The sequence below is a fragment of the Rhinolophus sinicus genome, linkage group LG06, assembly GCF_036562045.2.
Source record: "Rhinolophus sinicus isolate RSC01 linkage group LG06, ASM3656204v1, whole genome shotgun sequence".
Classification (NCBI taxonomy): domain Eukaryota; kingdom Metazoa; phylum Chordata; class Mammalia; order Chiroptera; family Rhinolophidae; genus Rhinolophus; species Rhinolophus sinicus.
In genome coordinates, this window is record NC_133756.1 from 89360840 (window position 1) to 89374793 (window position 13954).

General features: G+C 33.4%; 1 protein-coding gene across 2 annotated transcripts in view; it reads left to right on the forward strand.

Annotated features, from left to right (window-relative positions):
• Positions 1–13954, forward strand: part of RDX (radixin) — an 84688-nt gene that overhangs the window by 8558 nt on the left and 62176 nt on the right. For both annotated transcript variants that reach the window (XM_019715274.2, XM_019715276.2), the window contains exon 2: positions 8598–8670. In XM_019715274.2, coding sequence (XP_019570833.1) covers positions 8659–8670 — 12 coding nt within the window. In that variant the 5' untranslated portion in view covers positions 8598–8658. The remainder of the gene's footprint in view (positions 1–8597; positions 8671–13954) is intronic.

Sequence of the window (13954 nt, forward strand, 5' to 3'; positions counted from 1 at the left end):
ATTTGTTGGTAAAGAGTTTCTCATTTAACCATTTACTGAGTGGGGTTTGAATGATATCTTTATATATTTAATTATTTTTTACTTTCCATGATCATTTTTTGCTTTGGCTGTTGCATATTTTTCTGTTCTATTACTATAATTTTGGTGTTTATTTTATTCTACCTACGTAGGCATTTTAAATAAAATGTTTGTTTTCATCATAACCTATGTATGTTCCTTAGTCATATTTTTCCTCCAAAGCAAGAATTGGTTTTTTTATGTCTCTTTTTGAAAAAAGAATAACCTACTTAATTTTTATTAAATGTTATGGTGAAGTTATAATTCCAACTTCAGTTTATTAGAATAATTTTGTTCTTTCATTTTAAGGAGTTTGTTTTCCTTATTACAGAAGCTCTACATTTTTATTTTAGAAATTTATAGATTAATTCTAATTCCTTAGAGACTCAATATTTTGGAATATAATCATTCTGGTCTCTTCTCTTTTATACTTTTTAAAACAAATGTGATGATACCATATATATGGTTTTATAATCTGCCTTTTTAGTTAGTAGTTTGTGAATATTTTGCCATGTCATTTATTATTTTTCTATAACATTTTGATTGGCTGTATTGTGGTCTAGCAGAACCTATAGATATGATTCACTTAACCTCTCAGTATTACCTATACTTTTTTTTATTATTAGTTTCAGGTATAAAACAAGATAATGCTTAGACATTTACACCTCACAAAGTGATAACCCTCCAAGTCTACTACCCCTCTAATACTGTACACAGCTATTACAATACCATTGACTATATTCCCTGTGCTGTACTTTATACTCCATGAGTATATATCTTTTTAAAAATTATAGTTGACATTCAATGTTATTTTATATTAGTTTCAGATGTACAGCATAGTGGTTAGGCATTTATATATTTTACGCCCCCCCCCCCCATAAGTCTTGTACCCACCTGGCACTATACATCGTTTTTACAGTATTATTGACTATTTTCCAGACTGTATTTCACATCCCCATGACTATTTTGTAACTATCAATTTGTACTTCCTAACCCCTTCACCTTTCTCACCCTTCCCCCCGAGCTCCCTCCCATCTAGCAACCATCAGTTTTTTTCTCTGTATCCATGAGTCTATTTCTGTTTTGTTTGTTTATTCTGTTCTTTAGATTCCACATATAAGTGAGATCATAAGGTATTTGTCTTTCTCAGTCTGACTTGTTTTACTTAGCATAATACCCTCTAGGTTCATCCATGTTTTAAATGGTAAGATTTCATTCTTTTTTTATGGTAGAGTAATACTCCATTGTATATATGGACTGTAATTTCTTTATCCAGTCATCTATTGATGGACATTTTGGTTGTTTCTGTATCTTGGCTATTGTGAATAGCACTGTGGTAAAAATAGGGGTGCATACATATACTTTCGTAAGTAGAACTATATAATCTTTGTAATTATACCATTTACCCATTTGTTATTTGGGTAAATATCCACAAAATGAAATTATTTCCCACTTCTTTTAATACCAAAGACGGAAGACAGGTTGGTATATGGTAGAGCTCTGGACTGGATGTCAAAAGACCATTTGGCCATTTATTACGCATGTGACTTAGGTTTTTTTCTAGCATAAAAACCACTTTCATGCAGTGGACCTTGTTTCTTCAACTATAAAATGTTCATAATGTAACCTGTCTTGTTTGTCTCCTAAGTATTTTGTTAGTAGAAAAATGAAGTCGTGTATAAGACCCTGCATCTATGAAGTATTCTATAAATACAAGGAGTTATTGTTAAGTAATCACTTTATGTTCAGTTGGTAAATAAACAGGTAGAGTATTATTATTCTTTACAGACAATTTATAATTAACTGAAATAAAACAAGGTGAAGACTAACTTTATTTGTAAGCGAGAACACTCGACTGAAAATACACAGTTTTAGAAGCTTCTTTTAGAAGGCAACCGTATCTTTATTTGCAAAGGCTTTGGTTAGGTCCTCCTTGTCCCACAGTTCATTTAGCTCAGTTAGGCTTTTGGAGAGTTTTAAAACTTAATTAGCTTGTGTAAAAACCTGGTTTGTGTGTACTAATCTAGGATATATTGTTTTATGTCAGCAGAGTTCTATTTTTTCTTTTTAATTTTTTTATTAGTTTCCAGAGTTCTCGTATTGAACCTAAAACTTTAATAATGGAGTATTTTGCTCTAAAGATCCTTTTCTAAAGAGTACAACTTGAAATAATTCTAATATTGAAGACTTGGATAAATTATTTCCGAAAAGAAAAAAAATCCTATATTTATTTAGTTTGAGTATTTTATTGATATATAACTTCAGAAATTCTGCAAATCCACATACTTGCTATTTATTTGCCTGCTTAACTGACCCTGTATTGATAAATGCTTTTTTCTATAATTTGAGTGTTTTAACTTTGTTTACAGCCTGGTATATCATTAATTAATACTCTCTTTCCTTTCATCTTCCTTACTGATGAGAGATCTCACATTGTGCATGACTCTTGAGTCTCTGCAAACTTCTCCAAGCTGTGGCCTTTGGGTCTGATATGATAATGGAATGCTAAATCAAAAAATTAATGTAAAAATTGGTCTAGGACTATTAAAATTTCTTGTACTCTGGTAGGAGCAAACCCATTGCTTCTCGGCCTTTTGGCTAAGATCAAGTGTGGTAGGAGTAAACCTGAATACCTTTGTAGGGATATATATGCAACTCAGGGCTTGTAGGACTCCCACACTGGGGAGTGGGTAAGAGACATGAGTCTTCTGTCCACAGTTACAAACTCTATAAAGAAATACTTCATAATGAACTGAAAAAAGTAGAATAATAATATAGTGACATAAAATAAACATTAGTAGGGATAAAATGAGGATTCAAAACAAATTATAAAATAGTGTAGCATTACTGAAAAACATTTTTGAAAAGCTGAAAAAGGAATTACTGGAAATAAAAATGTATAGTCACTGAAATTTTAAACCCATGGACAGGCAAAACATTAAAAACAACTGGAGAGAATTAGTGATTTGGGGAATGTTGCACCAAGAAATAAAGAGATGGAAAATATGAAAAAGCAGGCATGGATTAGAGAATAAGATGTCCAGTATGTATCTAAACACAATAACTGAATGAAAAGAGAGAATGGGAAAGAGACAATGGATAATAACTTTCCAGAACTTAAGAAAAGTATGAGTCTTCAGAACAAGGAAGCTTACCAAATCTTGCACAAGATAAATACAAGGTCTGACAATTAAGTTTGCTAACTCATCTTAGAAAAGTGCTACATACCTCATTGCTGAATATCACTACGGTCACCTGGAAGTACTCCCCTTTGGAAGCTATGCACCGACGCTAGCACCTAGTCCACCCTTCAAAGCAGTTTTGGAACTCTTTTTCTGGAATGGCCATCAGAGCTGTTGTATTACCCTTCGTGTCTTGAATGTCATCAAAATGTCTTCCTTTCAATATTTTCTTCGTCTTCGGGTAAAGAAAGAAGTCATGGGGGACCGGATCAGGTGAGTAGGGTGGGTGTTCCAGTACAGTTATTTGTTTACTGGCTAGAAACTCCCTCACAGACAGTGCTGGGTGAGCTGGTGCATTGTCGTGATGCAAGAGCTCCTTCAGGACCATTTTTACACAGTACTCATGCCAAGATTTTCAGTTAAGATTTTCCTGTTTGTCTATCGATGTTTATTTGGTCTGCTGTGCTTTTCACTGATGTACAATTCTATGAATTTTTGCAATGTTTTCATCATTTGTGCTCATTACTGGCTACCCTGACCTCTCTTCATCAGTAACGCATTCTCTCCCCTCAGAGAAACGTTTACTCCGATGTTGTACACTGCCGTTTTCTTCATTACATTATCCCCATACACCTGGACTAACATGTCCCTGATTTCACTTCCACTCTTGCCAAGTTAAAGAAAGTTAATGTTTGTTCATTGCTCTAATTCAAGCTCAGACATTCTGGGGATGGCACACAAAAACACGCAACAATAATGAATGCCATTCAACAAAACACAAACACAGCTGTGAGACACTGATATACCAAGGTTTTGAAACCTTACCGAGCTGTTTGTACATTGCTGCCAATGTAAGCGCACGGGCAAGTTCGCGAACTTAATTGTTAGACCAAGTAAAAGTAAATCTGAAGACGACTCCCCCCCACCAGAAAAACAAAACAAACCTTTAAAGCAGAGAGAAAAGGCATATTACCTGAAAGGAATGAGTGAGATTGACAGCCAACTTCTTATCAGCAGTAACAAATCCCAGAAAAATAGTGTCTTCCAAATGTTGAGAGGATAACAGTTTAGGATTCTATATGCAATTAAATTATTACTTAATGAAAAAAGGAAGTAGTCACTGGAAAGATATAACAATTGTAAAACTGTGCTCACCTAATAACATAGCCTGAAAGAATACAAATTGAAAAATGGCAGTTTAGGGGCGGATGGGTGGCTCAGTTGGTTAGAGTGCAAGCTCAACGGGGCTGCCGGCTTGATTCCCACATGGGCCAGCGAGCTGTGCCCTCCGCATCTAGAATGAAGTCAGTGAGCTGCCGCTCAGCTCCAGATGGCTCAGTTGGTTGGTGCACGGGCTCTCAACCACAAGGTTGCTGGTTCAACTCCTCGACTCCCACAAGGGATGGTGGAGTGTGCCTCCTGCAACTAAGATTGAACACCGGCACCTTGAGCTGAGCTGCTGCTGAGCTCCCCAATCCTCAGTTGGTTGGAGCACGTCCTCCCAACCACAAGGTTGCTGGTTCGACTCCCGCAAGGGATGGTGGGCTACGCCCCCTGCAACTACAACAGCAACTGGACCTGGATCTGAGCTGCACGCTGCACAACTAAGACTGAAAGGACAACAACTTGACTTGGAAAAAGTCTTGGAAGTACACACTGTTCCCCAATGAAGTCCTATTCCCCTTTCCCAATAAAATCTTTAAAAAATAAATAAATAAAAATAAAAATGGCAGTTTAGGGGTGGCCGGAAGGCTCAGTTGGTTAGAGTGTGAGCTCTGAACAACAGGGTTGCCAGTTCGATTCCCACATGCTCCAGTGAGCTGCACCCTCCACAACTAGATTGAAGACAATGAGCTGCTACCGAGCTACTGGAGGGTTGGCCAGATGACTCAGCTAGTTAGAGCACTAGCTCTCAACAACAAGGTTGCCAGTTCCATTCCCGCTTGGGCTGGTGTGCTGTGCCCCCTGCAACTAAAGATTGAAATCGGCGACTGGACTTGGAGCTGAGCTGTGTCCTACACAACTAGATTGAAGGACAACGACTTGGAACTATGGGCCCTGGAGAAACATTGTACCCAATATTTCCCAATAAAAACAAAAACAAAAACCAAAAACAGTTTACAAGAAGAAATTAACATCCATGATCATACTTGAGAAAATTTAACACATATTTTTCTCAAATTGATTTAGTAGACTAAAATGAATAATCGTAGAGACTATAAACAGAATATTACATACTTGGTTTAGCTTGGTCTAACTTATCAAATGCAGAAAATACATTATTTTGATTTATGTATGGAAGTCAAAAAAAATAAACTGACCAAGTACTAAACGTAAAGGAATTTTTAATGAATTCGTTGACTGTAGTGTAGTAAACTTAGAAATGAATCATAAAAAGCACTGTGCCTCCAGGCCACCAACAATTCCATTTGAAAACTTGAAGTTTTTCTTGGTAGTGATTAGAAATCATAATTGGAAAATGAAACATTTAGAGCTAAACAACAATGAAAAAACTGCATATAAAAACTTGTGTGGGAAATCCTAAAGTGATACTTAGCAAAATGCTGTGGTTTCAAATAGAAGGCAAGATATTGTCCTCAAAATATATTTCCCAGGAAAGGATATTTATATTTGTGTTGTTAGGAGCTCTCATTGCAAGTCTCATGTTCTCTTTCTCTTGAGCATGAAAGTACTGTTCAAGATGCACATTGACCTGAAGTGCCTTTAGTACATGTGAGTTTGGAAAGCTCACAGAGCTCATCTGATAAGAGGCAAATCTAGAACAGATCTGGTGTTTAAAAAATCACTTAAAAAGTAATACAGTGACTCTACTGTAGATATTAAAATATTTATATTCTAACAGTACAAATAGGAAAAAAGTCCTAATGTTTTATATAAATTGATATTTGTGGCTTGGAATAAAATTTTAGTGATAATATACTGATTCAAAGAGTTCTTATGTAATCTGGAAAATTTACTGTGATTCAAAAAATTTTCAGAGACACTCATTTCTCATGTGTAAGAAATTTGAGGCAGATTGTTCTATGAAATGAGATAAGCAATATTCTGAATAGTCTATAGATCATGTGTTTTAATATTTAACTATACTAATGTAAATATATATTTGATTATTTTACATACTCAAATGATAAAATTATTGTAAAATTTTCTCACTGACAAAATAGGAGGATCACTTTGTATTTGGATCTGCTTGGACATACTTGGTTTATGACCTTAATGCATGTATTAGAAAAGAAAAAAAGATTAGAAATTACTTAATGTAAACTTTAAATTTTAGGGATTAGAAAATGAGTGAGAAGAAAAATGATGAGGACAGAAATTAACAAAAGAGGAAAATATAAGAAACAGAAGATCAAAATTGAAAGCTGGCTTTTAGACCAATAAATGAAGCAAACTTCTGGCAAAATTAATCAAACAAAAGGGAAGACAAAAATTAACAATGTTAGGAATGAAAAGAGGCTTATAACTGCAGATGTAGTAGAGATATTAAAAAAAATCATGAGTGAATACTATGAATAACTATAGAAAAGCAAATTTAGCTGTGGGGCAGGGATTTTTGTGTTTTGGCCATGTTATGTTTGAGGTAATCTTTAGATGCTGAGGAAACCAAGTTAGCCACACAATTTCTGGAGATATATACTGATTTGGGAGTTACTAGCTTATAAGTGATAAGAAAAGCAGGTCAATTTGGAGGCTGTTTTAAGACCTGAGACGATGAGAATCTGAACCAAGATAATGGTAGTTTGACAAAAAGAGGATATAGAATTAGAAGATAGGACTGTACCTTTAGGTTCATGAAAGTAGGTGACTGTAGTATATCATTTCCTAGCTAAGTGTTAAGGAAATTATAAGAGTTAGGAATTGATTTTAATACTTCGAACTGAAATTCGTAGCCTAGTGTATAAGATAAATATCTCAGGAGGAAGTTACCTCTGTAGAGAGGTTTATTGGCATGTGAAAAAATTAAATTTAGGGAACTAACCTTTGATGCTTTAATTTTGTTTCAATTGGGAGAATTTTCAGTTTTATTTAAATACAGCATCTTAAAAAGCAATTAATAATATAGTTTTAAAACAAAACTAGTTGTATATTAATTCAGTTGAAACTAGAATAATGAATAAAGTTTCTTGGCATAGATATTACCAATATAAGCTGATCTTCAAGTAATAATTTATCTTATATACTTTTCACTGTAGGTTTTCAAACTGGAGTGATAATCTTTTTTTTTTCTGGACAGTGATTAAAAATGTTCGGTCTTTTGGTAGATTTGTAGAGGGAAAACCAATTTTGTTGGATGTTTATAAAAACATTTACCCTAAGACAGCATGATGGTTTTCGTGGATTAGGATTCGGTTCTGTTGCCTTCGGTGGGAAGATAGAATTTAACATTGGTTTTAAGGACAATTCTGCATTTTTGTGTAGGCCACTAGCTTGCTGGTGAGTAAGGAGCATGCAAATTGCTAGTGTGCGGGCTGTGGCTGTTTTGTACACCTCAGGTGAATAAGCTACTCATATATATATATATATGCTTTTCTACTTATGTTTTTCTGACTGTCAAGAAGAAAAAATAGTTTTCATTAAAAAATTATCTTTTTACAATTTACTTTAATCAGAATATCATTTTATCTTTTGGCAATACAGAAAAAAGGTTGAAAAGTGTTCTTGAGTTCATCTCTATAGACTCTGAATTCCATTTATCCCAACTTTTACTATCCCTCTCTCTACCAGGCTAAGTTTAGGGGTGAACCTGACTCAGAGACAGCATTTGGGCCCTTAGCAATCTTGTCCTTGCTCCATGTTGTCTCTAATTAAAGTTTTAGTTGACCAGTATGCTTTTATTATGTTATTTGCAATATATACTATTTTAAATCACAGCTATAAGTATGTTTAACTCTTTTGCTGCGATGGTTGGGTATATCCGAATAAATATTTCCATCCGCTAATTGCAGATAGAAACTTCCAGAAAGGAAGTTTAGGAAAGCAGATGTGCATTTTTCTATATTTTTGTGTTTTTCAAGAATGAATAACAATAGGAAATTTTTATACATAAAAATGTCATTTATATGCAAAGCAGCTCAAATTATTATTAAATGCATAAAATAGTCAAAATACCCACTTTTTGTTTTTTTGTGGATTTCTGACACATTTTAAAGAAAACTTGAAATTAACGCAGTGAAAGGGTTAGAGAAATGATAATAGAAACATTGAAAATTTCAGTAAGAGAGCTCTGTTACTTTAAATCAACATTTTAAAATGTTTTAATTTTATTCTATAAGCATTATGTTAAAAGCATTATATTGTAAAGATAATAGATCGATTATGCTTTTTCTTTAACAGAAGGTGACAACAGAATTCATAAAAGTGAAGTTCTAAAGAAGGTAACAAAAAAAGAAGGAAAATGCCGAAACCAGTAAGTGTACTTTACTTTTGCCACTACTTACTTAATAAAATACCAATAGCATTAAGTTCCTTTTGTAACAAGACAAAGTATTATGGTAGTTATCGGGAAGAAAAAGGCACTGATACTACTGTTATTTGTTTTAGATTAATGTGGCTAGAGAGCAGTATTATGTGGGCCAGTGAAGAAGAGGTATAGGAAACACTGTAATTAAGATTAAAATTCATAGGTTTTGGGGTCAAACTATCTTAGTTCTTATCCTGGCTCTGTCACTTAATTTGAGTGACTTTTGTTAGATTAGTTCAGTCTCTCCAATTCTTAATTTTCTCATGTATAAAATGGAGATACAGTTAATTACTTACTCAAGGCAATGGTGAGAATTAGAAGAACTTTGTATACATTCAATGCTCAGGAAAAAGTAATGGGAGGTTCATGCATTATTAATTTTCTCATAATTCTGGCTTTGATGCTAGTGATACCAATGCCGACATTATATAGTCTTAGATATTTTTATGTAAGGGTATAGGTGTGATCATTTTACTTAGTTTTATAATCATATAGTTCTTGACTGAGTTTTATTTTGTCGTAAGATAAATGTTCATCTAACAGAATTGGGGTCTTTTTTTCAATAATTTTCTTTTGGCCAGTTATCTATTTAAGAAAATCATTGGTTATAGTTATTGGAATTTTCTGGCATGATTATTACTTTGGAATTACTTTCAAGACTCAATTAACAAAGTGTGCATTGTTGGAGGAAGAGAAGAATAAAAAGAAATAAAAGTCATAATCATCAGAAAGGAAGTAAAATTTTCTATTTGCAGAGGACATGAAATGTAAAGGCTTTAAAAGTTGCCTGATTGTTCCTTTTGTTAAAGATATTGATAAGTAATATTTATATTGTTCATAATGTTATTTATGTTAACATCTAATATGTTTATTCTTGTTACATTTAAATGAGTTAGTATCTTAAAAATTTTTCAGTTTTAATTTCTAATGTGGTAAATGTTGATAGACAACTGACATAAAAGTATTTGGGGATGCTTAGTAATTTTAGAAGTGTAAAGAGAGCCTGACTGAGATCAAGAAGTTTGAGAACTCCTGGTCTAGGGTGTTATTATTGTCTTATATAGTTGAAGGTGAGTTACTGCTGAGTTCCAACCAGCAGGAAGGGAGCAAAAAGCATAGGGAAGTATGTTCACTATTTTATGCTTATAGGCCAGAGGTGGCTGAGAACCGTACTTAATTTCAACAGACATTGAGAAATGTTCTGTAGCTCAGTAGTCATATGTCCAACTATAATTGTATTGAATTTTGGTGGTCAAACAACAAGCAGTCTCTGCCACAATTAACGTGGTTACTTTAAAGGAGAAAAATCATATAATTTAGAGGGAGCAGTTGCTAAAATTGCACAAGTATTCATGATTTAAAAAACAAAAACCAACACCTCTTAAGCTAGGTGTAGAAGAAAAGCTACAGAAATAGCTGTTCTTAATGTGTTAACAGTGGAAGCATTTCTTTTAAAATCAGGAACAAGACAAAAGATATACACTATCATTGCCGCTATTCATCCCTGAACAGAAATCTGTATAGAAAAAGGGATCAAAGCTCAAGGATTACAAAGGAAGAAACACTGTTTGTAGAAGTTAAGACTCTTTGTTTATATCAGGGGTTGGCAAATTATGGTCCATAGTCCAAATCGAGCCCACCACATGTTTTTTGTACAGCCTATAAACTAAGAATGGTTTTACATTTTCAATGGTTGAAAAAAATCAAAAGAATGTTGTTTCACATTGAAATGAAAATTGTAAGAAATTCAAATTTTGGTGTCTAAAGTTTTATTGGAACGTAGTATGCTCTATTTTCTATAACTGCTTTGTTGATATAGTAGCATAGTTGAGTAGATGCAGCAGACTGTATGGTTTGCTAAGCCTAAAATATTTACTATTTGGCCCTTTACAGAAAGAAAGTTTTCTGGCCCCTGGTTTGTATAAGCACAAAGAATTACAGGCTCATTATAACAATTGGCAAGGGACTGATAAAAGGATCGATACAGCAGTCAATAGCATTTCTACAGAAGCAAAACCAGAAAAAAATTTGGAAAGAGATTTCATCAGATTCACAATCCTGTATTTGAAACCCTTTCAGCTAGATGAGTTTCAGTATTTGGGGTTTTTTTGATTTTAGAAAGGTGAATGACTAGACCATATATTACATGCACATGTCATCATATCATGAAACTTCTTTCAAGGTATGTTGTATTACCTCAAAAACATTAATACTTCTGTAGATCAATGTGTGAATAGTCATTTGAAGTGGGTGAATTAATTCACAAGTAAGTCTCACATCACTTCATGTGAAATTTTTGCTAGAAATTAGCTAAAAAACTTCAGTTTTCAATGTTTTTAGGATGTCAAGGGATTGGGGACCTGTATTTATAATAACTGCAAAACCATAATGACCTAGGGGAAAGATATTTAACAGATGATTAATATGATTTTTATGGAGAAAATTATAAACACTGGAAGATATTCAAAATCTAAATTAATGTATGATTCATTATGAAAAATTTACAATTTTCTATGAAGCCAAGATCAAGAAGAATGAGCCAACCAAAGCCAAAACAGTTCTGAAGATAAAGAGGGGAGATTTGCCCTGTCAGGTATCAAGACTTATTTAAAGACATAGTAGTTAAGACAGTATGGTATTGGCAGAATAGTTAAATTGACCAAAGCAACAGAATTAGCACAGAATCAGACCCATACTTACAAACATTTGATTTCTGATAGCGTAGTCTTTGGGGAATGAATTAACTAATCAGTTTATATTGTTTGGATATTTTTAATCCCCATATCTTTATTCTTATGGGGATTAAAAAATGAAATTGGACTGCTACCTCAAATCATAAGCAAAACTCATTGAAGACAAATGATGAAAAAAAAGAAAAACTTTAGTAGGAAATAGAAGACTATCTTCATGACTCCAGAATAGGGAAAGATTTCTTAAATATGACACACAAAAAAGGATACCTGTATGTAAACATTGATAAATTCAGTATTAAAATTAAGGATGTGTTTACCATAAAGAAGGGCATTTCACAAGGTAGAATGACAAACTACAAACTGGGAAATAATTTTTTTTATAACACAAATAACAAATTATTAATATCTAGGATAGATAAAGATCTCCAACATAGGAGTAAGAAAAAAGCAACCTAATTAGGAAAATAAGCAATAGACATGAATAGACATTTCAAAGATGAGACTGAGTAGTTAGTAAACATATTCTGTGTTGCTCTGTAACAAATTACTGCAAATTTAGTAGCTTAAAACAACTTTCATTCATTATCCCACAATTTTATAGGTTAGAAATATGGGATGACGTGACTGGGTTCTCTGTTCAGGGTCTCACTAGCCTGAAATCAAGGTTTAGCTCAGCTGCATTCTCCTCATGTGAAGCTTGGGGTTCTCTTCCAAGCTCATTCCTTTTATTGGCACATTGATTTCCTTGCAGAATGATTCATCCTTTTTTTTTATTGGTTGATGAAGCTCCCATTTTCTAGCTATTGACTAGGGGTCACTCTTAGCTACTAGAAGCTGGTGTTACGTCCTTGCCCCATGGCCCCTCCAATTCAGCATTGGTGAACCTCCTTTTGTGTCAAATTCATCACCACAATTTGAGTTTCTGACTATTTCTGCAGCCACTCAGAGAAAAGGCTTTGCTTTTAAAGGATTCGTGTGATTGGCTTAGGCCTACCCACATAATCTTCCTATTTTAAGATCAACTGATTGACATCCTAGTACACCTGCAAAATCCCTTTTGTTATGTAATATAACATACCGTATTTTGCCGTGTATAATGCGCTTTTGTATATAATGCACACCCACATTTTTGGTCCAAACTTTCAGGGGAAAAAAATCTTTCGTTTTAATTTTTTAATTCAAATTTTTATTTGTTTACATTTAGGTACTTGTTTTTTTGTATTATAAAGGAATTTTAGCATTTATTTTTTAACATATTATGGTACAAGAAATTGTATGTAACAAATAATTACAAAACACAAGAACAGATAAAAAGTACAAGAAATTTTATGTACCGGTAACAAATTTACCATTTTTACCCATCATAGAAGGCCAACAACTCTTCTTTGTTCTTGCAAGTTTGTCATAAGTGCAATAAACCGATTATATTCTAGGGTATTGTTTTGCATATGGATATTGTTATTGATTTCTAAAGTTATACTTTTAACTCATAAGCATAAATAAAAGAATTAAAAACATTTCTATAGATTAGTACTACCCATGTATAATGCACATCCTTATTTTTCCCTCACAAATTTGGGCAAAAAGTGCGCATTATCCGTGGCAAAATATGGTCATCGTGAGAGTGACATGAGATGGAGATCATGGGGACCATCTTAGAATTCTTCATGCTACACATAGGAAAATGTTTTCAGCCTCATTAGGATTCAGGGATTTGCCCGTTAAGACCACATTGAGGTATTTTACATCTACTACATTGTCAGACATTAAAAAATCTGATAATATTCAATATTCACTGTTGGTGAAAATACAGATGAGCAGGAATTCTTATGCACTACTGATGAGAGTTTAAATTGATACTGTCGTGTTGGAAGACAATTTAGCATTAAATGGTAAAGTTGAAGCTATGCATGCTTTATCACCCAGGAATTCTTCTGAGTATATATGCTTCCAGAGAAACTGAGACCTGTGTACACTTACGTAAGAATGTTCATACAGTATTAATCTTAATAGCCAAAAATTGGAAACAATTTAATGTCCACTGACAGGAAATGGGTAAATTGTTTAATGCAGATATTGTATAGCAATAAAAATGAATTGTAACTACTCAGTAATATCAGTGGATCTTAGATATATAATCGTGAAAGAGCAAACTACAGTATAGTATAACTTGTTTAAACTTATCAAATATATCATAAGTGTATAGTTGATGAATTTTCATAAAATACACCCATGTAACCATTGCCTACATCAAGAAAGAAGACTTTATTAGTAAGTACTGTACAATTTTAATATAGTTAAAAATCAAGAAAAACTAAATATTTTACATATAGGTACCTACATTTGTGATAGCACTGTTCTTTTTTTAAAAAAGCAGGGGAATGACAAACACAAAATTCAGGTTAGTGTTTACCTGGGGGAGATTGGGGACAGGGTAATTCGCAAAGAAGAAATACACTGGTATATGCAAAATTATTTGTCATTTCTAGTTAAGTTGGATTGTAGATTTGTGGATAAATGAAAACTTTCTTTACTCA